The sequence below is a fragment of the Piliocolobus tephrosceles genome, chromosome 4 (assembly GCF_002776525.5).
Source record: "Piliocolobus tephrosceles isolate RC106 chromosome 4, ASM277652v3, whole genome shotgun sequence".
In the NCBI taxonomy this organism is placed as follows: Eukaryota; Metazoa; Chordata; class Mammalia; order Primates; family Cercopithecidae; genus Piliocolobus; species Piliocolobus tephrosceles.
Window position 1 is genome coordinate 682800 of NC_045437.1, and position 26833 is coordinate 709632.

At 49.7% G+C, this 26833-nt stretch overlaps 2 protein-coding genes across 2 annotated transcripts in view; one reads left to right on the top strand and one right to left on the bottom strand.

Moving 5' to 3' along the window:
- BRD9 (bromodomain containing 9) overlaps positions 1-3821 on the bottom strand; it is a 4191-nt gene extending 370 nt beyond the window's left edge. The window contains exons 1-5 of the mRNA XM_031935412.1: positions 3566-3821; positions 2600-2814; positions 2098-2230; positions 474-534; positions 6-51 (exon numbers count right to left, since the gene is read on the bottom strand). Of these exons, the coding sequence (XP_031791272.1) occupies positions 6-51; positions 474-534; positions 2098-2230; positions 2600-2814; positions 3566-3617 (507 nt within the window). The 5' untranslated portion in view covers positions 3618-3821. The remainder of the gene's footprint in view (positions 1-5; positions 52-473; positions 535-2097; positions 2231-2599; positions 2815-3565) is intronic.
- A 4-nt stretch (positions 3822-3825) lies between these two features.
- TRIP13 (thyroid hormone receptor interactor 13) lies at positions 3826-25792 on the top strand. Its single transcript, XM_023195035.3, has 13 exons — positions 3826-4050; positions 6068-6233; positions 7960-8089; positions 8938-8993; positions 9746-9836; positions 12360-12432; positions 15407-15470; positions 16253-16339; positions 16620-16726; positions 19581-19734; positions 22479-22591; positions 23672-23741; positions 24779-25792. Exons 1-13 carry the CDS (start codon positions 3959-3961, stop codon positions 24872-24874), a joined length of 1299 nt encoding a protein of 432 aa, XP_023050803.2. The 5' UTR covers positions 3826-3958; the 3' UTR covers positions 24875-25792.
- Positions 25793-26833: the final 1041 nt, after the last annotated feature.

The following is a 26833-nucleotide window of genomic DNA, read 5'->3' on the forward strand; positions in this document are numbered from 1 at the left end:
GGAGCAATTGCATCCGTGACAGGAAAAGCAAAAAATCCATGGGGATCCTTCCTGAAAGCAAAGACATCTTAAAGTGGAAAAATCTAGATTTCTAAATGATACAAAATCTTCTACAATCCAAAAACTGGATACACTGACCGAATTTTGTTTCTTAAAAATAAAAAAAATTACCAGGGTCTTTTAATTTATTGTGATAGGTATTTCAGACATAATAAAAATTCCCCCCAAAGCATCCTGGCGGCTGTCAGTGTCCCAGCTCTAGCCTTGACTTCCCTCACCCTATTCTGACTTCAGAGTGAGCCACTACCGAGTCCATGAGCTCTTCCTGCCCACCCCGAAGTGGAGTGGGAGTCACCAAGAGAAGGTGCAGGGTCTGTTTCACAGCTGACAGGGCTGGGGTGGGGAATAAGGCCTCAGAAAAGATGACACCAGACACCCCCAGACACAAGCTCTTCAGAAACGCCCAGGTTTACCTCTGGAGCTGGCGGAGGAAGTGTTCCAGGAGTTGCTGAATAGGTGTGCTCTCATTTTCGGCTGACAATTTAAGGAAAAAAAAAATTGAATACAAAGACTTTGGTATCCCTTCATTAGAGAGCTCCAAGTTCACAGTATCTGTCTGTATGGGGTCTCACAGCATTTTAAGTTCCAGCAAGAACTAGGAATATAAAGATACACTCAACTCAGCCTTGGCTCCCACAAAGCTCAGCTGGGTGGGAAAGGGCACCCCCTCCCCGCAGCAGGAGTCATAAAAACCCCTTATAATAACCGGTAGCCCTTACATCAACAATGTGTGGTGATCACTTATCAATGCTTTCAGCTCATAACAACGTGTGGTGATCACTTATCAATGCTTTCAGCTCATACCACTACTCTAGACAAGGAATGAAGGACGGAACAAAGGCTCTGGACATAAGGGGTGATCCTGTATTCACCGATTATTATTTCACTTGAGATCCCTCAAAATTCAACAAAAAGTAAATAAGTAAATGGGTGGTGTGGTGGTGCATGCCTGTAGTCCCAAGAGGCTGAGGTGGGAGGATCGCTTGAGCCCAGGGTTATCTGAGCCCAGGAGTGAATCACGACACTGCACTCCAGCCTAGGGGACACAGCAAGACCATGTTTCAAAAATAAATTAAAAAAAGAAAGTGCCTGAAGAAACAAATGACCACAGAAGCTCAGAAGACCACTAGCTTTCCAGAACTTTCCTTCAGTGGAGCCAGCAGGGCTCAGACGGTTTCTGATGGCCTGAATGATTGCAGCACTAGCCTCCTCACTCCCTGATGTCCCATGTCCCAAAGCCCAGCTGTCTAAGTTTCCCAATAATCCAGGAACCACTAGATGCTGAGAGGTGCCGGGAAGAGACACCCCTCGTCTTAAGTACAAACGCCTCATCACTGTGAGTTGTGCACAGGAAGGCTGGGGACAAGGAGAATCCAGAGGGCAAGTCCTTGTCAGCTAGAAATTCCAGCCCAAAGCCATCCTTGGCAGACGGTGCCCACAATAGAAATTCTACTGAAGGCCTTCAGCTTCCTTTGTCTCAGCCTATGGTCACTTTCAGCAACTTCAGACCCATCATTTGGGCTTCCAGGTCCCCTCTTCCCAAGAGGAATTACCTGCGTTTTCACGAACATGCATGTCTCTTACCAGTCTGGCCCATGTGGGGCTACTCTTCCGATGCTGTTCTCTTTGGGTGCTAAGTGCAGACAAAACCAAACTTATAGACCCAGGGCTGGCAAACTTTTTACATAAGTGCCAGACAAAAAATAGTCTAGGCTTTGTGGGTCACATATGATTGGTCTCTGCAGATACGCCTTTTTGTTTTTTTATGAACCCTTGAAAAACATATAAACCATCCTTAGGTAATAATAAGTTAAAAAACAAAACAATGGCACCAGTGGTAACTGGCCAAGCCTTGCTCTAGACATTCAGAGACACTGGAGGAAACCTCAGATCCAGAGGACACCCGGGATGAGGCCCTGGAAATACCAGCTCTCCTCCCTCCCATGCTTCTCCCCAAAGCAAGAGGACACGGTGCCGACCCTCATTTACAACGACGAGCTGTGGACACCAGAAGAGTCTCTAAAAGTCCACCCTTGCCTGGCTGTGTCCGGCACGCTCGGACTGGCCGATCTGGGGGCGGCTCCACCTCCACCTTCTTCCCAGGATCAAAGTCGTCAGCCTCTCCCTCCGTGTCACAGTGCTCCCTCTCTCGCTTCCGCTTCTTCTCTTCCTGGGCAGCAGAGTCAAGGGAGTGAGAAGAGCACGAGTAGGTGGGATCCAGACACTTCTGCCCAATCCCCTCGCGGTTCTCAGGGGAGGGACAGAGCTAAGAGAAACCCCCTCCGAGATCCTCCTCAAGCCGGGCTCCCTCCTCACGGAGACCCTCGCAGGGTCTGCTGAGGAAACAGCACACCCAGGATCCTGGAACTGAGTCTGCTGGCCTCAGCGGTTTGCGTTTTGCTACCAACGAACACCCCCTCCCCTCCTCCAGCCACGCAGGCGCACTCTGCCTGGGTCCTGGGACCGGCTCCCCATGGGGTCCTCGCGGGGGTGGGGGGGGGGGGCGTCCGGGCCAACGCCGCTGCCGCTGCTCCTTTACCTTTCGCTTCCTCCTTTCCTCATCGTCCAGATGCTTCTCCTTCTCGGATTTCTTCTTCTTCTTCTTTTTCTTTTCTTTGTGTCTCTCTCGCTCATGGTCTGACCTGTCATCATAGTAACTGGAATCGTGGCCGGATCCTGAGAGTTCAGTCACTTCACTTCCTCCGACTTTGAGGACTAGCTTCAGGGGCTTCTCCAGGGGCTTGTCGGCATAATCTGCACAGACACAGACCGAGTTCCACCCGCGTGCTCAGGTGCAAACGCCACGCAGCCAGGTGAGACATGAAGGTGCTAAGAGGTAAAGGCCTCCCTGAGGAGTACAGCGGGGCTGCCAACCATCAGGGAAAGACGGAAGGGAAGACCACAGTGGCGGCATGTCACTGCCTCCTTGCTCTCCCTTCCCCTCCACAGGGAGCTTCAGGTCCCTTCCAAGTCACGGTGTCCTCACCAGAGGAGGCCCTGTGGGATGTTCACACCACTCGTTCAAGAAGATGGATTAAGAAGGAACTGGAATCCCGGAGCCCGATCTCCCTCCTAGAAATCCCCAGCACTTCGGTTCACCCTCGCCTGACTTCCTGCAGGCGCCCGTGCTGCCCGCTGACACCCACGGAGCTGCTGCGGGAGTAGGGGAGAGCGAGGGAGAGGCAGGAGAAAGGGCAGCCTAGCTTCTCCCTTAGCTCCACACAAAAGCCAGCACAGACGCTTCCCTGGTCTCCAGGACCGGGGTGAGTGGGCTTGCAGCCTCGAGCCCAGAACCCTCTACGAGGAACGCAAGCGTGCAGCCAGGACCCCTGGCGCGTGCCCGGTTCCCTGCCCGAAATCCCAGGACCACCTCCCGCGTGCCCGGAAGCCCTCCCCCGTGGCCGGGACCTCGCCCGGTGTCCAGGACCCCCGTCCGAGTGCCCGGAACTCCTCCCCCGAGCCCGGGACCCCGCCCGCCGCGCGTCACAAAGCGCCGCCGCCTCACCCTCGTAGGACGAGCGCCACTCGGCCTTGTGCTTCTTGTGCTTCTTGCCCATAGCAGCGCCGGCGGCAGGCCCAGAGCGGGGGCCGGGAGCAGCGGGAACCCGGCCGGACAGTGGCCGCCACCGCCCCCTGGCCCTGGTTCGCCGCCCGCGTTCACTGCGCCGAGGTTGCCGAGCCCGCGGGGCCGCGCCGGAAGCAGGGCGGGGCGGGGCCGCGGCAGGAAGTGGCCCTACCGGGCCCGAGCGCTTCCGGGTCAGGGGGTGGTGCGCCTCGCGCGGCAGATTCGAAGCTAGGGAGGGGCCCGCGGGCTGAGGCGGCGGCTGTGGCGGCGACGCTGGGCGTGAGGTGGCGGCGGCCACGCTCCAGTCGGGTCCTCACTGCTGTCGGGGGCGCCATGGACGAGGCCGTGGGCGACCTGAAGCAGGCGCTTCCCTGTGTGGCCGAGTCGCTGACGGTCCACGTGGAGGTGCATCAGCGCAGCGGCAGGTGAGCCGGTGAGCCGGGCCAGCCCGACACACCTTCTGGGCACCCACCAGCCCCGACCCCAGCTCGTGCACCGAGCCCGGACCCGGGGCACTGACCCGCCCCGACCCCAGCGCACTGACTCCTTTGCGACTGAACCCCAGGGAACTGACCCGGCCCGACTGGAATCCGGCGCGCAGGCCTCCGGGCCCCGACCCGATCCTAGCGCAGTGACCCAACCCCACCCCAGGGCACTGACCCTGCCTCCCTGAGCCCTGCGCGCAGGATCCCAGCTCACACATTGAGCCCCGACCCGACCTCAGCCAACAGACCTGGCCCTGACCGTGCCCAGCTGTTCTCCAGTGCACCTATCTGACCCTGAGTCACACGTTGGAGGATAGGATGGCTGCGCATTGCACAGAGCTCTAAAGTCGCAGCCGAAATTGGGTTGTTATTCTTTGAGCCATTGTTTTTCAGACCCTTTAATTGTTCCCGTTCCTCACGGACTTTATGTTAGATTTTTCGGGTTCAAAGCAAATGCCATTCATTTGTGACTAAGTCAGTTCATGGGATGGGGGGACCTATGGGCTGTGCTGCTCCCTGGAGTTGGGGGAGCTCAGCAGCAGGGCCAGACCCTCACAGACCCTCCTCATGACCATGGAGGGTGGATTGAGGTCTAGTGAGACCACCAGCCTCAGAGGGGATGCAGAGGAAGAGACCTTTCCTTTAACAGAACAGCTGTTGACTGGTCACTTTCTAGGTGCTGGAGTTGAGACACCTCAGCATAATTGCATCAGGGCCCAGCGACATCTGCACAAAGCCCCACGACAGCCTTGTGACACCTGTGTAAACACCTTAGAGCTCAGAGACACCTGTACACAGTGTCACCGCAGCCTGGAGACACCCCATGTACAACCACACCTGGGCCCAGAGACGCTAGGCATAATCACATCAGAGCACAGCTGCACCTAGAGAACAGTCACCTACGCACAACTGCACCAGAGTTCATAGACACCTGCACACAACCACACTATCTATGCATGGTCGCTGCTTTGTAGGGTACTGGGATGATTGCAGAGGGGCCACAGATCACCTGCCTGGCTCTGAGGAGCCTGTCCAGGAGGGAGGGGAGCCTGTCAGAGGGAGGCAGACATTAAATAGAACCTAAAGGGTGACTGCAGTTGATCAACCCAGTAAGCTGGGACAGTGCACAGCAGGGCAGAGAGGTGTGATCCAGGACCAGATCACTGTTGTAGAAAGGGAAGGTGTCAGGAGGAGTGCAGCAAGGTGGGCTGAGGGAAGCCCTGGATGCCAAGCGTAAAGCATTAGATTTTCTCAGCGTAAATCACAGCTATTGGAGACCTGTTACAATGCGGACCCCAGGCCTGACCCCGCAGCTGTGGAACTTCCTTAATGATAGTGAAAGCCACCATTATTGACTGCTTACTTTGTGCCAGGTATCGTCCTAAACACATTGAATGTATTAATGACCCTTCACAGTAGCCCAGCATAGCAAGGACTCTTACTGTTGTCCCCTTTTTCTTTTTTTTTTTTTTTTTGAGACGGAGTCTGGCTCTGTCGCCCAGGCTGGAGTGAGGTGGCCGGATCTCAGCTCACTGCAAGCTCCGCCTCCCAGGTTTACGCCATTCTCCTGCCTCAGCCTCCCGAGTAGCTGGGACTACAGGCGCCCGCCTCGTCGCCCGGCTAGTTTTTTGTATTCTTTAGTAGAGACGGGGTTTCACCGTATTCGCCAGGGTGGTCTCGATCTCCTGACCTTGTGTGTCCCCTTTTTCTAACTGGGAGCTGGGGCACAGCTTCTTCAGGGCACAGCTGGTAGAGGACCCATAGGCAAGGGGTGGCTCTAGATTTGGTCCCCAGGCAGTCCAGTTCCAGCCTGTCCTCTTAACTACTGCACTTTCTTATGTATTGTCTGAGTTTTTGCAAAACACTTAATTTTAACATTTTGTTTTTGAACTAAAATCATTTATGTGTGTTTTGGTGCTTTTGTGTGTGTGTGTGTGTATGTGTTTTTTTTTTTTAGCACTGCAAAGAAAGAAGACATAAACCTGAGTGTTAGAAAGCTACTCAACAGACATAATATTGTGTTTGGTGATTACACATGGACTGAGTTTGATGAACCTTTTTTGACCAGAAATGTGCAGTCTGTGTCTATTGTTGACACAGAATTAAAGGTTAAAGACTCACAGGTAAGTTACTAATTTGCTGGGCCAAGGAACCGTTAGCTGAATACAAAGGCTGTATCGTGAATGTCTTGCCGTTTTCATAGCTTGTTTTCAGAAACGGGTTCACTTCTCTGTTGGTTTGGGTGGCTAGACAGGTTCTTCTCACTAGCTGTCAGGAGCCAGGTGCTGGGAGCAGGAAGTGGCCCTGATGTCAGGGTGCTGTCAGTATAGCAGGGGACAGATCGGAAACCAGGAATGAGAATGCAGTGTTGTAGAATAGTGGACTGTGCTGGTAAGGCCTGTGTACGGTGTCTCATTCTTACAGTCAGCAAATGTTTATGAAGTGCTCAGTGTGTGCTAGGGCCATAGGAGGTGTGGGGGCCACAGAGATGAAGAGATGGGCTTGCCTTGTGGAAGTCCTTCATCTCATCCCATGCATGGCCACCTCACCCACCTCGGAGTTCATGTGTATGTGTTAGAGGAGCTTTGTGTGAGGGCATGGAGGCATTGGGGCAATTCTGGCACCAGTATAAAAACAACCTGAAACATATTTCTAGGGAAGATGTATCACAGCAGTACAATTCCTGTCCTGTAAAAACCAGCTGTGAAGGACAGGCTTGGTACTAAGTTCTGCTCATGAGGTGGACCTCCCCATTCATACGTTAGGACTCATGTTTGTGCATGCTCAGAGCTTTGTGCACACTGAGATCCGATACTGCCGTGGTTTTGGCCAGTCTGAGGGAAGGAAGAGCCTCCCACACTGTTGTGGAGGGATGGACACCCTAACTGGAGGGCAGCGGGGTTGCCCAGGGAAAGTTCTAATATTCTCTATCTGACTGCAAATTCACTTGTGGGAATTTATCTTAGCTGATAATTATGCAATTTTGTAGATCTTTCTGAATAGATGTCTGTTAGATGCTGTTAATAATAGCCAACAATTTGAAGTATTTTAACTGTCCACCAAAGATCAGTTAATAAATGTATGAATTCCATATATCTACACTATGTACAATGCAGCCATTAAAAAGAATGAAATAGATTTCTGTCTACCGATGTAAACATTTCTCTGAGCTATAACAACTGTAAAAAGACACAGTTAGGAAGCCGACTGGGCAAGGTGCCTCATGCCTGTAGTCCCAGCACTGTGGGAGACAGATGGAAGGATCACTTGAGGCCAGGAATCAGAGACTGGCCCGAGGATCATAGCAAGACCCCATCACTAAAAAGAGTTTTAAAAAATTAGCCAGCATGGTGGTGCACACTTGTAGTGCCAGCTACTCAGGAGGCTGGAGGTGGGAGGATCACTTAAGTCCAGGAATTTAATGTTGCTGTGAGCTGTGATCATGCCACTGCACTCTAGCCTGGGCGCAAGATCTTGTCTCCAAAAATAAGTTAATTAAAAAAACAAACAAACAAACAAAACCCTATGTGGTAAAACTCAATTTTTGGTCAAATCCGTGTGAGTATATTTATAGACTATGATAACATCCCAGAGGTTAGATTTAGGGCACTTTTTCATTCTGTAGGTAAACGTAGGGCCCAAAGGGCAAGGGATGGGTATTAGCTTTCAAAAGAGCTAATCCTCAATCTGAAATAAAATAACAGCCTTCTCATCTAATCTGAGAACTAGTTTTTATTCTACTATACATTCAGTTTTTATATGTGGACCTTAACATCTAATTTGTATGGTTGGAATTAAGTGAGAGATTGTAAATGTGTGTGGATTTATTTGGCTTTTCCCTCATTTTAGCCCATCGATTTGAGTGCATGCACTGTTGCACTTCACATCTTCCAGCTGAATGAAGATGGCCCCAGCAGTGAAAATCTGGAGGAGGAGACAGAAAACATAATTGCAGCAAATCACTGGGTTCTGCCTGCAGGTATGGGGTGTGATGGAAGATGACGGGGAGGCTGAGGTCAGAGGATTGCATACTCCATGCCATGTCAGTCCACGGGGGGTTCTGTTTGTCCGTTTGTTTTGTAGGATTTTAGGATGTTTTCTCTCATATGAAATGGAAAGTGTATCACAAAAGAGGAAAGTAGAGATTTCTAGTGTGGGACCATACTGTTCCTTTGGGCGGGTACCTCAGGTTCACGGCTAACGGAGAGCGCCCAGGTGCTCTTCTCAAATGCCCGGTTGGTCTTTTCTGCTGAGTGGCTCCTTGCTGTCTGCTTGATGCTTCTCCGTAGGCGTTGCTGATGGGCGCTAGCAGGCCGAGCCCAGGGCTTCATTCAGTCAGTGTGTGGAGAAACGGGTGGATTTAGTGTCTGAACTTGGGTTGAAGCATGGGTAAAAGACAATTGAAAATGGTTATGATCATAAATTTTATAATGTGTTTACCACCAAAAAAATGACAGTTTAATGAAAACCTATTGTGGGGATTATGATAATACATAAATGTAAAATAAATGACAACAATATTGTAAAGATGGGTGGGAAGTTTAAAATTTTTTTAAAAGACCATTGCACATGATAACGAGACATAAAGTGTAATTCTTTGACTCCAATTGTCTGCCAAAAGTTATATGTGACTGACATTTATTTTACATCTTTGATTTTAATAAAAACTAAAATTTGAAGAAAATTGGCAGAATTTATACTTTCCTGTAATCAGAATCGTGGTCTTACACTGTGTAGCACAGTGGGAAGCTCAGGCTTAGGTCAGGGGAGACTGGGGTGGCTGCAGTTGCATTCCTGAAATCAGGTCTTTGTTTAATTCTGTCACAGCTGAATTCCATGGGCTTTGGGACAGCTTGGTGTATGATGTGGAAGTCAAATCCCACGTAAGTTGCTGTGCCTTTTCCCAGAATGCCCTGTTATTTGAAGAGGAACCGTTACTGTTTTGCTCTCCAGCACCCCCAGGCAACTTGATGCAGATGGATTTTTGGGAGCCCCTGTCTGCTGGCAGCCCTTGTCCTGGACATCTGTCCTCTAGGATTGCTCCAGAGTAGAGCTGGTCTCTGGGGAGCTCCCTGAGAGAGAAGAGGGAAAGGGAGAATGTGAAGGCAACTTAGAGAATTGAACCCTCTGGAGATGGGAGGAGGGAACGTGAGCAGACCTGGTCCGCACAAAGGAAAGGCCAGTGTGTCTTAACCCCTGCACCCTCTGCAACCGGAAGGGTCCTTCCCACACAGGCAGCTCACTAGAATACCATCACGCAGCTGTCCCAGGCTGCTTCTTCACATTGTGGCTGTTGTTATTTTGCGAATAATAACTGCTGTATCATTCTAGAGGAAGGAGCTTACTTATTACTTGATAAACAAACCCCTTAGTGGTTTTGTTTAATGTTGGCACTTTAAATAAAAGTGATCATTTTGTTTCTGTTCTAATAAAAGTAATAGCCAGTGTTTTTCCTTTTCCCTTTTTGAAGCACCTTCTCTTCTGAAATGAAAGCGTTTGGAGGTGATGATCTCTTAGGAGGCGGCCTTGCTCCCTTTGCTCCCTCTTCTCATGTAGGATCAAGCCCTGGGGGTGCACATTTCTTGGGGACCTTTGCCTTGTTGGTACCTTTATCTAGCTCTTTTTCTTCTATCAGCTTCTTGATTATGTGATGACAACTCTACTGTTTTCAGACAAGAACGTCAACAGCAACCTCATCACCTGGAACCGGGTGGTGCTGCTCCATGGTAAAGCATGCAGGCTTTTATTTGACCAGATAAGTGGCATGAAATTCAGCCTTTACTTTTACCTTTGTTCTTCTGCAAGGAGTTCCAGCTTTTTGTTTTCTGAAGGAGCCACAGCTGTCCTAGAATGTCCCTTCTCTGTGAAGCAGATCCAGCTCATGACACTTGGGACATTTATTTTTTATTTTTTTTGAGACGGAGTCTCGCTGTCATCTAGGCTGGAGTGCAGTGGCGATCTTGGCTCACTACAACCTCCACTTCCCGGGTTCCTCCAAGGTTCCAGCGACTCTCCTGCCTCAGCCTCCTGAGTAGCTGGGATTACAGGCATGCACCACCACACCCAGCTAAGTTTTGTATTTTTTTTTTTTTTTTGAGACGGAGTCTCGCTTTTTCGCCCAGGCTGGAGCGCAGTGGCGCGATCTCGGCTCACTACAAGCTCTGCCTCCCGGGTTCACGCCATTCTGCTGCCTCAGCCTCCCAGTAGCTGGGACTACAGGCACCCGCCACCATGCCCGGCTAATTTTTTGTATTTTTAGTAGAGACGGGGTTTCACCGTGTTAGCCAGGCTGGTCTCAAACTCCTGACCTCGGGTGATCCGCCCGCCTCAGCCTCCCAAAGTGCTGGGATTACAGGCATGAGCCACTGCTCCTGGCCCTTGGGGTATTTATTACTTGGTACGTCATCAAGTCTTCCTGTGGGGTGCCGCATTCCAAGACATCCTCAGATGTCCCAAATGTGGATAGTACTGAACTCTGTGTAGACTGTTTTTTCCTATACAGACTTTCCTATGATAAACCTTAACTTATAAATTAGGCACAGTGAGAGATTAACAATAATGACCAATAGGAAAAGGGAACAGTTATAATAACTTACAAAAGTTATTTTAAACTTGTGAATTGTTTATTTTTAAAATGTTCCATATAATATTTTTGGACTGTGGGTGACTGCAGGTAACTGAAACCTTGGAAAGTAAAATCTTGGATAAGGGGGGACTATTGTGTTACTAAACTTTTCCAAAAATGCTGCCTTGTTTCCCCAGCTGATTGTAATTCTTTAGAATTCTGCCTGTTTTTTCCCGGCTGATTGCAACTCTTTAGAATTCTCCGTTGTAGGCCAGGCGCAGTGGCTCGCACCTGTAATCCCAGCACTTTGGGATGCCGAGGCGGGCGGATCATAAGGTCAGGAGATCGAGACCATCCTGGCTAACATGGTGAAATCCCGTCTCTACTAAAAATACAAAAAAAAATTAGCCGAGTGTGGTGGCAGGCGCCTGTAGTCCCAGCTACTTGGGAGGCTGAGGCAGGAGAATGGCGTGAACCCAGGAGGCGGAGCTTGCAGTGAGCCGAGGTTGCACCACTGCACTCCAGCCTGGGCGACAGAGCAAGACTCTGTCTCAAAAAATAAATAAATAAATAGATAGAATTCTGCCTTGTTTCCCAGCTGATTGTAACTCTTCTTTAGGATGGAAACTTCCTCATATTTCTTTGTAGTACTCAGCTTTACTTTATGAGGAGTAAACTGAAAAAGCCATATTTTAAAGAAATTCTGTCTGGTTCTTGTCAGGAGAAAATATTGATGATTTGTTGTTTTGTTTTGTTTTCAATATCACCGGGTAGAATGGGTGGACTCAAGAGTATGAAACTGTAGCAAAGTGTTAAATAGAAGCTTGAAGAGTACTTAACTTCTTTGCATCAGTTAAGATTGCATGACGACGTGCCCTTAAAACATATTCTTTTAAAGAGCAGATATGCCCCACATACTGTCCTCACAGCACGATCAGAGTAAGCAGCAGGTGTTTTAATTAGTGAATAAGTTGTTTCTGTTTGGAATCAGTTACGTATTTCCTCTTTAATTCTTGAAAATGCTTGCAGAAAATGAGAGTTGCATGTCTCCATTTTCTGTTAGATGCTTTCATTTTTTCATATTGGTCACCTCACAGCTTCTGGGAGGCATCATGTTAGGGGATGCTTGGCAGGCAGGCGTGCAAGAAGAGCACTGGCCTCTGCCACTCTTCGAATTTAGTGTGGGGTACTAGCCCACTGAGAATCGTCTTAGGAAAGAGGGTGGTTCTGGGGTCAGCAGGAACCACATGTCAGTGCCTGAGGAGGGTAGGACCCTCCACCTCCATTTATCAAGAAAGGTGTGTTTGGCTTCTGAAAGGTGCCTTGATGAGTGGCTTTCATAGAGGAAGTGTGGGGACAAGAACAGGTGTCAGCAAAGATGTAGGCTAGAAAATGCAGTGCTCACTCCCAGTGCTAGGTGGGACTGCAGGCCAGTGCTGGGGGTGGGGGAGGTGATGGAGGCTGAGACTAATTTAGTACAAATTAGTAAGAAAGAGAGGGAGACGTAAGTGTATTGGTAATATTTCACAGCATTTAAGCTTCTAAGCAGACTTCATTGCAGTAATAACATCAGTAGCTTTTAACTGTATTCCTTATATTTTATGGAAAATGGAAGTTACTGTTGTTTTAAGAAATTTGTTGCAGCACTGACTAAAAAGTATATTTGCTCTGATCTTTGTCACAGGTCCTCCTGGCACTGGAAAGACGTCCCTGTGTAAAGCGTTAGCCCAGAAATTGACGATTAGACTTTCAAGCAGGTAACTTTTGGTAATTTGTGAGAGGAGAGCCGTGGGAATGGGATTTATAACAGGAGGTTGTTTTTTTTCTAAATCATTTTACACAAGTAATAGATTCCTCTCCTTCACTGTAAGTCACTTGATTCCTCTGTATTCAGCATAGTTTTGAGTTATGATTTCAGTCTTTTAAGATTTGAGACTTATTTTATTGCCAGCATAAAATATTGCTGGTGAATTGCACTTCAGAAGACTATACTTTCTCCCCTTGCTAGATGGAGTGTTCTGCAGATTTCAGGTCAGGATACTCGGTAGCTTTGCTGATTTTCTGTTCACTCGTTTTATCCATTACTGAGAGAAGAATGTTAAGTCTCTAATTATGGATTTGTCTTTTCCTCTTGAGTTCTGTTTGGGGCTTATGGTTTTCATCACACTTGGAAAATATCTGGTCACTGTTTCCTCACCGAATTTCCTTGCCTCTCCCCTTTATCTGGGACTCTGTCTTTTTTTATGTTAGACTGATGTTCCACAGGCCACTCATGTGCTTTTTTGTTTTTTTCAGTTCTTTAGAAATATCTGTTTTATTCTAAAGTTTCTGTTGCTGTATTTTCAAGTTGACTGATTTTCTACATCGTCTAATCTGCTTTTCATTCCATTCAGTGAAGTTTTTATGTCTGATGGTGTATTTTTCTGCTCTGAATGTTCTGATTCTTTTTGTGCTTTTCTTTCATTATGTTCTTGTTCACATCTTGAACAACTTTATAATAGTTTTAATGTTCTGTCTGCTAATTCCGTCATGATTGTCATTTCTGATTCTGTTTCTATTGACTGGTTTTTCTGCTCGTTATGGGTCACATGGTTTTGCTTTGTTGGCATGTTAGGTAGTGTTGCATTAGATGCTGAACGTTGTGGTTTGAAGTGTGTGGATTGTGTCTTCTTTAGTGAGTGTTGGGTTTTGTTCCGTTAGGCCTTTCCATTACCTGTGATTTGGTGTGATCCTTTGAGGTTTGGTTTTTTTAAGCTTTGATTGGGAGGAGTTTGTTTAGTGTTAACACTAAATTGTGGTCCTCTGGGGTCTACACTGAGTGTTCTGAAGGATCGGTGAGCACTCTCCACCCCAGCTGTTGGAGTATGCACTCCTCCCAGCCTGTGAGGTCCAGGAGCCCTTCAGCTTACAGATCACAGTCACCCTTTACGTAGCTGCATGGAATGTCCCCAGCTTATACACACCTGAGTATTCGTCCAGGACACCGGGGGTGCCGTGAGGATCCCTGGACACTCCTTCTGAGGTATTTCTTCATATTTCCTTCCTCTCTGGAATTCTGTTCTGCAGCCTTCAGTCACTTCAGACTCCCTGAACTCCATTCTCTGTCTCCTTGACTCAGCAAGTGGCCATACTCCACTTGGGTTCCCTCCTGTGCCTGTCGTTGGAAGACACCTCCCAGCAGACAGGGCATTTGTAGTGGGTCCCTGGTCTTCCGACTCAGGAGTCCCAGCCCTCACTGCCTGTGTCCAGCAACCTTACCAGATGGTGTTCCATCCATTTTGCCTTAAATGAGGTTTTCTCATTTAAGATTAGATGGTAAATCTGCTTCCTGTTTCTCCAGTATGACTAGAGGAAATCCTGTGAGGTTTAATTTCATATACATAATTTTAGTTCTTGAGAAATGTCTCGTAAATGTTTTTACATAGGAAGCTGCTTTATTTTGACCCCTTAGGTTATGTTTAGCAACTTGCCCTTTGTTCTGACATATTCAAATACATGTGTGTTTTCAAGATCTCTAGGGCATGCCAGCATGGCGGCTCATGCGTGTAATCCCAGCACTTCGGGAGGCGGAGGCAGGTGAATCGCTTGAAACCAGGAGTTTGAGACCAGCCTGGACAACATGGAGAAACCCTATCCCTACAAAAAAGTACAAAAAATTAGCTGGGTGTGGTAGCACATGCCTGTGGTCCCAGCTGCTTGTGAGGCTGAGGCAGGAGGATCACCTTAGCCCAGTAGGTCCAGGCTGTGGTGAGCCTGGGTGACAAGAGTGAGACCCTGCCTCCAAAGAGTAACCAAAAAAGATCTCTAGGGGCAGAGAGGGAAACACAAGAGAAGGAAAATGTTATTATTAGGAATGTAACTTCTTCCAGTACAAAGATCTGGAAATATGCTTTCGTTTTATGACTTAGAAATGGCAAAAAGAAGTCTTAGCAAGCCTTTGTTCCTCACTCTATTAAAGAACCAAAATGTTTTATAATTAGTTCTGTTAATATTCAACCTAGTTTTTATTTTGTTAGATTGTCTGTATCCCTCCACTGTTTTATAAACAGTATCAGTAAATGGTTTCTCTCTTTTTTACGTGGAATGCCAGTGATGCTTTTTGAACGTAATTCTTTTTCTTTTGTGGACTTTTGATGTGCAGGAAACTGAAAAGAGGACTTAGAAGTCAGCTTTTCTCTGGCCTCAGTCTTGTTCTCTGGTGATTTAGTCAGCAGATAAGCATGCCCAGATCTGTCTGCAGGCTTCTGAATGGATAGGGGAGTGTTCTGGGTTCCAATCCGTCTGTGTGTGTTAAAGTTAACTTTGGGCCACCTGAGCATTCCTGGGCTCTGGGGTCTGTGCTGGAAAGCAGATTATCATGCTCTTTAGGGTTCTGTGGAAGGAGGGAAAAATGCTCAGCTTCTGCCAAAAGCTCTTGATGCTTCTGTTTTGTTTTCTGTATTAGTACTGCTAGTATTTTTAAACATAGAAATATAATTTGTAAATAGATTTAAAATAGGAGTTTTTACCTTTAACTCAATTGGTACAGTCTAGAACTACTGATTGAATCTTGTTAGACTTTTTCATAATTATTTAGTACATGGAGGGCTGGATTCCTCGTTTCTTTGTCAGTAACTGTAGTTCCCCCGATGCTGGACACTCGAGATGTTGCATTCAAGATGCATGAATGGCTGTCGCTGAGGATCCGCAGGACTGATTAGTAATTCTCTCAACTCCTTTTTTCTATCTCAGGTACCGGTATGGCCAATTAATTGAAATAAACAGCCACAGCCTCTTTTCTAAGTGGTTTTCGGAAGTAAGTTAAATATTCTAATTATCTGGATTGTGTAGCTGAAAAAATGTCTTGTATGTTAGGCAAATCCTCCTCTGGAAGCTTCAGGAGAGAACTGGGTGGGAAAGGTGTGTGAGGATCAGGGCTGACTGTGATCAGAGAAGGTTCTGGAGGTGGGGCCCGCGGGGACCCTCCCTTGGTTCTCCCCAGACCTCTGACTGGGTGGGATAGGGCATTTGATGGATGCTCAGGAGGGCAGGACTGGCACTCAGGGGACTGCAACCCTGCCACACATGTCCTCGGTGCTCATGCGCCCTAGCGCTGTGAGCTGAGGGGGTCAGACAAGGTGATGTCACAGGTGATTCTTACGTCTGAGGAGCTGTGCCCAAGTCACCTGGCATCCGCACATCCTCTGGTGAGGTGAGGTAGGACCAGGCACACTGGGCACAGGAGAGCCTGTGAGGAAAGCGCCCCAGCCCATTTGCATCTGTGGTCTGTCTCTTTTCCTCATCAGAGAGGACACACAGGTAAAGCAGAGGTATGGGTCACCCTCACTGTGCCGCCCCGGGCAGGGCAGGTATGGTCTCAGGTCTCAGCACCCTGGCATTCAAAGCAGAGGGCGAGAGTATTAGGCTTACCTCCTCCCATGCCGCCCTGGCTTCTCTGATTTAGGGAGCTTTCTGAGGGGCTGTCTGGAGACAGTGGGCTTGTGGGGACAACGGGGCAGCAGGCCACATCAGGGTCCCCCTGTGCACCTGGCGGTGTGGTCCCTGCACGTTGACACTAAAAGGCTGTTTGGGTTCCAGAGTGGCAAGCTGGTAACCAAGATGTTTCAGAAGATTCAGGATTTGATTGATGATAAAGACGCTCTGGTGTTTGTGCTGATTGATGAGGTAGGCATTTCCAGATAAGGACATTCATGACAGAATCGCCTTTTGCTGTTGTGGGGACACAGTCTGTTCCTGATGCTCCTGGCTTTCCCCTCCTACGGCCAGTCCGCCCTCTAGCCCTCCCTGCACTATGCGCCTTTCCGCCTTCCTGCAGCATCTGCAGGCTAGGCATGGGAACACCCATTCATTCATCTTTTTCACGTGCTCAGGGGGACGTATCCCTATAGCTGCCTGTGAGATGCCAGGCCCTGTCCTTTTTGACCCCATTGCTCCCTCCCAACAGGTGGAGAGTCTCACAGCCGCCCGAAATGCCTGCAGGGCTGGCACTGAGCCATCAGATGCCATCCGCGTGGTCAATGCCGTCTTGACCCAAATTGATCAGATTAAAAGGTAACCAGGACATGCAGCGATTTTCCCTGAGAAGTGATGAGAAGTTTGTTGCAAAGAAATGCGTGATACTTGTACAGCTCTAGATCTTAGTGCCCAGTTCTTTTACCTAAAAGTGCATTTGGCATTGAGTATTGACTCCTTTTCCACATTGGAGGCAGCATATTGTAAATGCTTTTTAAAGAAATTGTTTTTAGTTTATTAAAAATGTAAAAGAAGGCTGGGCATGGTGGCTCACGCCTGTAATCCCAGCACTTTGGGAGGCTGAGGCGGGCAGATCACGAGGTCAGGAGATCGAGACCATCCTGGCTAACATGGTGAAACCCCGTCTCTAGTAAAAACACAAAAAAATCAGCTGGGCATGGTGGCGGCGCCTGTAGTCCCAGCTACTTGGGAGGCTGAGGCAGGAGAATGGCGTGAACCCAGGAGGCAGAACTTGCAGTGAGCCGAGATCGCACTATTGCACTCCAGCCTGGGCGACAGAGCAAGACTCCGTCTCAAAAAAAAAAAAAAAAAATGTAAAAGAAAACTCAGGAATGCTAAGAATTTTATGTAGCACAGAAAAGCATGAAATGAAGAACTGCTACATTCAGGCCTTATACCGCCCACTTCTCTCCTTGGGAGGCTGAGGCAGGGGAATGGCGTGAACCCAGGAGGCAGAACTTGCAGTGAGCCGAGATCACACTACTGCACTCCAGCCTGGGCGACAGAGCAAGACTCCGTCTCAAAAAAAAAAAAATGTAAAAGAAAACTCAGGAATGCTAAGAATTTTATGTAGCACAGAAAAGCATGAAATGAAGAACTGCTACATTCAGGCCTTATGTACTGCCCACTTCTCTCCTATCCCACCCAGTGTCAGCACCAACCAGTGCTGCTCGTAGATGAATGGCTGTCCCCTGCTGGCCCAGGACAGAAAGCTTCATGGGTGGATGGTCCACATCTCCACAGTCCACCCTCACAGGACCAGGGCCTGTTGTCAGTGTAGCCCAAGTTGATCAAGCTTCAGGAGGAACAGCTGCTGGCCAAATTCCCAAGGAAGTGATGGGCAAGCCAGAACCTGTCTGTCCCTGTGTGGTGCTCATCCAGGACTCAGGTTCCTTCTCTGAAATGCTCTTTCTGCCCTCAGGGTGCCTGGGGAGTCCCGGGCATTCTCAGAAGCTGGATTGTTGAGTGTGGGGTGACAGCAAACTGAACTGTGCAGAGGAACATTTTGTCCAGGCCATGACCACTGTCTCACCACAGAGACGTGTCTGGCTTCCTGAGAAGCGCTCGTCTTGGCGTCAGCTGCAGGAGTGTGCAGGTCCTGGAGGGGCCTCTCCTGCCTCTGACTTCCTTCTCCTTGTGTCCACTTCCTTCCCTACCCGGCTTGTCCCTCAGTCTGCTGCAATCTGGCTCCTACCCCCACCACAGCCCCGCAGCCCCGCATTCACACGAGTGCTCACTTTTCTCTTTCTGGAACATTGCACAGCACTGATACCCTGATGGCCCCTTCCCTGAGTCTCTTTGTGCCTCCCTCCCTGGCCTCCATTCTCCTGTCTCCCTGGTTTATGCTGCTGGCATCTCTCCGCAGGGAGGAGTCTACACAGCCTGGCTGAGGCCTTCTCTCCTGGCGTGTGTGTGTTCCTGGTGTGTGCTCCTTCAGTGTAGCTCAGGATTCTGTGGGGGGAGTCCTAGACCTGCACATCCACCTGTGACCAGACATCACGGCTTAGATGCCCAGGATGTCAGGCACACTCCCACACTGCTCATTGGGCCCCAAATCCCTCACTTCCTGGGATTCTGCATGACACTGACGGCCTCACTGTGCACCTACCACTCAAACCAGAGGATGGAGATCACCGTGACTTCCCTGTCAGTCACAAGGACATGTGGCTCAGGAAGAAACAAGGAGACACCCTTGCCTCTCTTGCCTTCATTCCCTCATGCTCCTGGTTCCAGCCCCTCTCTAGAGGACTGTTTCTTTCCCCCGCCAGTCCTGTCTACTCCTGCATCTCTGGATTGTCAGCCCCTGGGTCGTGATCTCCAGGCCTAGGCCTCCCTCTGGCCCTTCCTGCAGCCCCACCCTCCTGGTGCTGGACTGAGCAGCTGTGAGCTCTCCCCACCTCTGTACCTTGTTCCCTCTGCTGGGGACCCTCCTGGTACTGGACTGAGCAGCTGTGAGCTCACCCGGCCTGTGTACCTTGTTCTCTCTGCTGGGGATCCATATGCTCCCTGCCCTGCCGCTGATTAACGCACCCTGGCTCACAGGCACAGGGCCTGCCCTCCCTTGTCCAGGGTCTAGGTAAAGCTAACCTTCCCTAGGCAGCAAGGGCAGCACTGCCACACATGCAGCGAAGCCCCACCAGGCCTGTACAGCATGCTCCTTGGGGACATCTTGTGCCTGCTCTGTGCTGGCTCATGCTGGGCCCTTGGGGGACATCGGTCAACAGACCAGACAATGGGCTGTTTCTGTGAAGTTTAGACACTAGAGGGGAAAGCAGATCACGAACACGGGAAGTAACCCAGCTCTACGGTGTGTCCAGGGATGATGAATGGCCATGCCCAGGTGGATGGTGGGCACCAGAGCCTACATTGGTGGCATAGTCGGAACGCTGTGTAAAAGTGAGATCTTTGCCAAGGTTGAAGGCAGTGAGGGAATGAGCCAAGTGGGGCTGTAGGAGAATTCCCGGAAGGCCAAGTGGCAGCGAGAGCAAAGGCTAGGGGCGTCTGTGTGACCTGTGTTGGCACAAGGTCCCTTTCCTTCCTGTGGGCAGCCTGCTGGTCATTGTCCTGCCAACCCCCTTGCCAGATAGGGCAGGATAGAATTGGGTCACCGACAGCCATGATGACTGTGGTGCTTGCTTCTCGGCCACAACAGGCACTCCAATGTCGTGATTCTGACCACTTCCAACATCACTGAGAAGATCGACGTGGCCTTTGTGGACAGGGCTGACATTAAGCAGTACATTGGGCCGCCCTCCGCGGCAGCCATCTTCAAAATCTACCTCTCTTGTTTGGAAGAACTGATGAAGGTATGTTTATCTTTTCTTTCCTGTTGATACAAATGGATTTCTTATGTGTTCTTAATTAATTAAGATAGCTTAAAATAAGCTTGTTCCAGTATGGAGGATTTCAACATACGCATTAACTCCTTTCTTAAATTGAAAACTAGTTTTGTATGTGACAAGTTGAGCTGATAGTTGAAACTGGGGCCACCGACTCAATATTTTTGTTCTTTTGGCACAATACAGTCACCATTGTTCATTATTTGAGGTACCAATCAATGTAGGGGACATCAGTGACCGGCTGTGCTCACCCGGCTGGCTGCACAAATCCTGGTTCTCAGCTTACTCCGGGCTTTTCCAGTGCCCTGCCTCTTGCGGGCCTGGATCCTCACCTGAAAGAGGAAGTAAGGGCATAGTACAAACTGGCAGTTGTGGTCACGGGGTCCCGTGATGTCATGTTCTTGAGTCACCCATTGTGATGATAGGCAGGAACGCCATCACCCTGGGCACAGTGACGCGTGCGGGGCGTGTGTGTGAGTCAGGAACGCCGTCACCATGGGCACAGTGACGCGTGCGGGGCGTGTGTGTGAGTCAGGGACACCGTCACCATGGGCACAGGGAAGCCGTTGCCATGGGCACAGTGACACGTGCAGGGAGTGTGAGTCAGGGAAGCCGTCGCCATGGGCACGGTGGCACATGCAGTGTGTGTGAGTCAGACACCATCGCCCTGGGCACAGTGACACGTGTGGTGTGTGTGAGGGGCGCCGTCGCCCGGGGCACAGCGACACGTGCGGGGCGTGTGTGAGTCAGGGACGCCGTCGCCTTGGGCACAGCGGCGCGTGCGGTGTGTGTGAGTCGGACACTGTCGCCCTGGGCACAGTGACGCATGCGGGGAGTGTGTGTGAGTCAGGGATGCCGTCACCATGGGCACCGTGGTGCGTGTGGTGAATGTGAGTCTGGAACACTTTCGCCATGGGCACAGTGACGCGTGTGGTGTGTGTGTGTCAGGCTAGCAGGGAACTGCCCCATGCTTGTGTTTCTGCTGCTCTAGCCCCTGTGGGAACAGGCCTGTCCCAGACAAATCATCCTGCGGGAGCGTCCCTGGACCCTTCGTTTAGGGGAGTTGGACAGTAACCAAGCAAACCAGTGAATGGGGATTTAAACAGTGATGAGTTTAATGCTGTTGTTTTCACCTGTGGGTACCACAGAGCAGGGTCCTTAACAAGGACAGCACTGCCTGCTTGGACTGGGAACTGGTCTCAGCGATGGACCCACTGGGCCTGCCCGGGTCAGCACTGTCCAGGCATGGTTTTCTCGGGGGTTGAGGAAAGGAGACGGAGCTCTGTGGAGCTTTGGCTGGAGAATGCCAGGGATCTGAAGACTGATTTTACAGCAGTTTTGCTGCCAAGGAGCCCTACGTGATAGCACATCCTGCGAGGAAGTCGTGTGTGTTGGAGGTCCTCACACCCTTTCAGTGTGGGTTCCAGCCTCACACTGTGACATTTATACGCTCGTACACTTGTGCTGTGAATCTAGGGGATGTTTAAAGTTTTAGCTAAGAGGGATGGACTTTTTCTGGGACGGTGTAGGACAGGGGTAGGGTTTTTTTGTTGTTTTGTTTTGAGACAGAGTCTCGCTCTTGTCTAGAGCTGGAGTGCAGTGGTGCGATCTTGGCTCACTGCAACCTCCCCCTCCTGAGTTCAAGCAATTCTCCTGCCTCAGCTTCGTGAGTACCTGGGATTACAGGTGCAAGCCACCACACCCGGCTAATTTTTGTATTTTTAGTAGAGACAGAGTTTCACCATGTTGGCCTGGCCGGTCTCAAACTCCTGACCTCAAGTGATTCGCCCACCTCAGCCTCCCAAAGTGCTGAGGTTACAGGTGGGAGCCGCCGCGCCCAGTGATGGGGTAGTTTCTTATTTTAGGCAGTTTATAGGAAATTCAGACATGCAGATGTCACGGTGGATATTGATCTGGTCTCGAAAGCTGTGGGCATGGAAGTGGGGACCCTGCACTGTTGAGGCCAGCAGGGCCTGGAGGGGTGTCGAGGGGAGGCCCAAGCACTCCAAGCACAGACAGTGTGTCTTCATTTTGCTCACACCCCTCAACAAACCTCCAAAATGTTCAGACAATGCTATTTTCTTCCTTCTCCTGGTTCCTGAGTCAGAACGGTTCATATTGGAATTCAGTCATAGTAAGTCAGTGTGCCCACCTGACTGTTGGCAAGGCTACTTGGAAAAGCATGACTTCCAGACAACTGATCTCTGAGGTGAACTTCTGGTGCCCAGCTCCTCGGTCAGTCAGACACTGTGTCGTGCTGCCAAACAAGCCTCACCCTTAAAACAGACAAACTAGGACCCTGCTTTGGAAGTCAGTGGAAGTCCTGGCTCTGAATCCCAGCTCTGCCCACTGTGGGCTCTGACGTCTCCGAAGGTGACAGAGTGGACTGAGTGCCTCCAGGTCCCTTCCCTTCCTGACACACAGGGAGGAAACGTTTTGGCCCGAAACACAGAGGAGGCTGTGTTGCTACTGGTTTCTGAGGCATGTTCTGTTATTTGTATTTGTTTGAAAAAGCAGAATGTGTACGCTGAGGGGCATGAGAGAGCGAGCTTGTTCACTAGTGCAGCTGTGCATCGAGTCATCACTGTCTGGATTTCTGTGAGACATGACATGGTTGACACTTTACCTGCAGGTGCTGTCCCTCTTGCCGACTGTGCCTACGCTCAGGCCTCTGTGGACTCTGCTAACCGCCTGTGCCTCTGTCTCCCCAGTGTCAGATCATTTACCCTCGCCAGCAGCTGCTAACCCTCCGAGAACTGGAGATGATCGGCTTCATTGAAAACAACGTGTCAAAATTGAGCCTTCTTTTGAATGAAATTTCAAGGTGCACATTGATCTCATTTTTGTAATCAGGACGAATCCATTTGTGATATTAACTAGGGACTCATTGTTTCCTTTGAGGAGACCAGGGAGGGCTCTGGGTGTGAACTCTCAACACAGTACAGGTATGAACGTGCATGTACATTTGTGTGTGCACGCGCATGCACATGTGAGTAGAAACACTCATCATAGCCACCTCCTTCCAAAGGTGTAACCTGTGAGCCCAGAGGGCGCTGGCTCATGCGCTGGAAGCCTGTGACCCTACGGCTGACAGCACTTCCAAGGATTCGCAGAGTCCACAGAAAGGAAATGGCTTTGGGGGTCCGGAGAGGGTGGAAGGGAAGATGGGGAAAATGATATGGTGCCTTGAAGGATAGAGTTTGGTTCCAACAGGAGAGAAATCAGGAAGGCTGCTGGAGCAGTGTGTTCAGGTAACCTCCTAGTGGGTTGCAGTGCAAAGGCTGGGGAGGTGCCAGAGAGGCGGGGGGTGGAGTAGACAGAGCCTTGGGTTTCTGGCCAGAGTTTTAATTTTATTTTGAAATTGGCAAGAGTGTGGAAGGCTTTAAACAAGGGATAACATGAAGAATGCAGTATTTTTTAAGGATTTGGATTATCCGTTGAAGAGATTTAAATCAGTTAAGATGGGAATGAAGAACAGTTCAGAGACTTCTACAAAAATTGAAGATGTGAACCCACCCATTATTTGGGGAATCTGTGCCTGCTGACCATGTGCCCGCTGCGTCGTGCCCTACGCCTGGTGCTCCCAGGCAGGTGATGCATTCCCTGGGTGCGAGGATGCTGGCCCTGGGGCAGGGCACAGAGGTGTGCCTTGGGTGTGCTTCCGAGCAGCGAGGACACTGCCTCCCAGAGCAGGAGCTGAGGATAGGGAAAGACCGGCAAAGGGATGTTCGCAGGACAAGGCTGAGGAGACCAGTGCGGGGCAGGAAGTGCCCTGTGAGCCCCAGGGTGTGCCTGGGGCGCTTTGGCTTGTGTTCCCAGGGATGCCTTAGCCAGTGAGGAAAATTAGTCCTGAAACGTGTGATTGTGTAAATTGCTGTCTCTGAACTGGGTTTTCTTTACACAGGAAGAGCAAAGGCCTCAGCGGCCGGGTCCTGAGAAAACTCCCCTTTCTGGCTCATGCGCTGTATGTCCAGGTGAGTCTCCACTGCTGTCCTCCAGCACCCACCCTGTCCACAGGTCTCAGCCTTGCTGGAAATTCCACTTAGTAGCCCTGGGGTATCAGCCTTATTTTATCTCAGTTTCCAAACCACAGGGTCCTGGGGCAGGAGGAGGAGCTGACCTTGGCACCGAAACACTGGGGCTGTCGAGTCCTTTGGGAGGAGGCGGCTATGCCACGTGCCTCTGCTCACACGCATGCACACACGTGCACGTCTGCCTCTGTGGTGTGCTGAGCTCGTGGCCAGGGTCCCTCGCTGGCCTCGCCAGAGGTTGTGCTCTTGCAGCCTGGGCTCAGTCCACACAGAGCAGGACCTGGAGCCACAGCTTCACCCACTGGGTGCTGGGCCTGTTGCAGATGCTTCGGCCCAGGGCACTCACCCCTCTCCTGCACTGTCCCCAGCAGCTGGTTGGGGTAAGAACTCAGTGTCTGGCAGAGCAGATACACTTACATCTGAGAAGAGAAAACCCCCATCTTGGAATGGTTCCTTTCAAATCAGAAGTGACCCAGGCTCTGTCTGGTCAATAGCAGCCTCTGTCTGGACACAGTGCTCAGCACAGAGGTGGCAGTGGCCATGGACCATGAGTGGGAGCCTTTTGATGCAGGGAGGTGACAGCTCTGGGCAGCGGGACCATGGGAATTCTCTGGTTATAAGCCCGGGACATGGGGTGGGTCCTTTGGAAAGGACTCCAGGGTCTGCTCCCAACAGCTTCTCATCCTTCTCAGTGTGTGGGTGGCTGCCTTGGTGCCCCCCTGCCCACCCCCATGGCTGTTTCTGACCTGTAGGACATGGCGGGGGGAGGGTCACATACCCACCTTGTTCACCTTTTCTGAAGTAAAGAGCATGGCTCATCTGTGTCCTGGATGTGTGTGGTGCGCACTCACTGCTCAGCCCATCAGCTGCAACCCCCTTCTGAGCTGTCTGCACTGTGGGTGGCAGCAGGGGCTGTGGATGCCAGGTGGCCCCACTAACGGTGAGTTGAGCCCCTCCAGCGATGACCGTGTACCTTCCAGGCCCCCACCGTCACCATAGAGGGGTTCCTCCAGGCCCTGTCTCTGGCAGTGGACAAGCAGTTTGAAGAACGAAAGAAGCTTGCGGCCTACGTCTGATCCTGGGCTTCCCCATCTGGTGCTTTTCCCATGGAGAACACAGCCAGTAAGTGAGGTGGCCCCACACGGCCATCTCCCAGGGAATCCCTTCTGCAAACATTGCTTACACTGCAAGCTAGAAAGCCACCAAGGCCAGGCTTTGTTAAAAGAAGTGTGTTTTATTTATGTTGTTTTAAAATGCATACTGAGAGATAAACATCTTGTCATTTTCACTGTTTGTAAAAGATAATTCAGATGGTTTGTCTCCTTGTGAAAAACCATCGAAACGTGTTTGTTCCCAGCCCCTCTGCAGTGGATGGGATGCGTAATGCCAACAAGTTTTGTTTAACAGCAAAAAAGGAAGATTAATGCAGGTGCTATAGAAGCCAGAAGAGAAACTTTGTCATCCTAAAGAAGCATATAATCATAGCATTAAAAATGCACACATTACTCCAGGTGGAAGGTGGCAATTGTTTTCTGATATCAGCTCGTTTGATTTAATGCAAAAATGTTTTCAAGACTATTTAATGGATAAGAAAAGTCTATTTCTATATTATACCAACTGAGAAAAAAATGGTCAGTATTCTTTCATAATAAATAATCAGACATGGTCCCATTTGCAGGAAAAGTGCAGACTCTGAGTGTTCCAGGCAAACGCATGCTGAATGTCTCTTGTAACCCAGTGTGGGCACCCCTGCATCGCTGGGATGTTTCTGCCCATGGTTTTGTTTGTGCAATAATGTTATCACATCTCTAACGAGGATTCACATTAACAGAATATAAAATAAATGGGTCAGTTACTGGTCTCTCAGAATATTATGTTTTGCTTTTATCTCACACTAAAATAAATGTCATTAATGCTTTGCATGCGAAATTCACTTTCGAAAGAACGTTACATTTTGTTTTAGAACTTTTTAAGTATTAACATATTTTTTAGAATTTTCTTATTTTGATTCTAAGTATCTCTTCCAAGTGCTTTTAATTTTACTAAAGATTACTCACATGATTACTTAACTTTAAGCCTGATTTATGCTGTGAGGACCTTATGGTGTAACTGCATCGCCAGAAGAAGCTGGGAAGGTGCCAGCGACCCAGGTGCAGATTCAGGAGGAGGATCACCAAGGCCGAGGCATACCAGGTTCTGGTCACTGCGCCGTCTGCTAGGCCTTACCTCCAGATTCAGAACCTGGAGCCACTCCTGCCGTGGAAAGCAGAGCCTGGCTCTGGGGGTGGCAGGTTGAGAAGTGGGCCCAGTCCTTGCACGTCGGTGCTGTTAAAGGATCTTTTCACCAGTGGGTACAACCCTAACAGCTCCCCACCTCCACTCTCCAGGAGTCAGATTGGGGTCCACAGTGGCATGCGGCCTTCGTACGCAGAAGTTCTTCGAGAAATTTAAAACGGTTGGGGTGGGGTATAGTGAATAAGCCAAAAGACTCATCTGAGAGTAAAGGCAGTGTATTAGGGTTCTCTAGAGGGACAGAACTAATGCAATAGATACATACATATATAAAGGGGAGTTTATTAACTCACATGATCACAAGGTCCCACATTAGGCCATCTGCAAGCTTGAGGAGCAAGGAGAGCCACTCTGAGTCCCAAAACTGAAGAACTTGGAGTCCGGTGTTCAAGGGCAGGAAGCATCCAGCACAGGAGAAAGTTGTAGGCTGGGAGGTTAGGCCCATCTCGCCTGTTCACATTTTTCTGCCTGTTTATGTTCTAGCCGCACTGGCAACTGATTACATTGTGCCCACCCAGATTGAGGGTGGGTCTGCCTTTCCCAGCCCACTGACTCAAATGTTAATCTCCTTTGACAATGCCCGCACAGATGCACCCAGGATCAATACTTTGTATCCTTCAATCCGATTGACATTTAGTATTAACCATCACAGGCAGACACATGTCTAGAAGACAAAAGGTGCAGTATTCTTGCTGCAGAAGAAAAGAAAAAATTGCCAAACCTTAATTGCCGAGGACATAGCT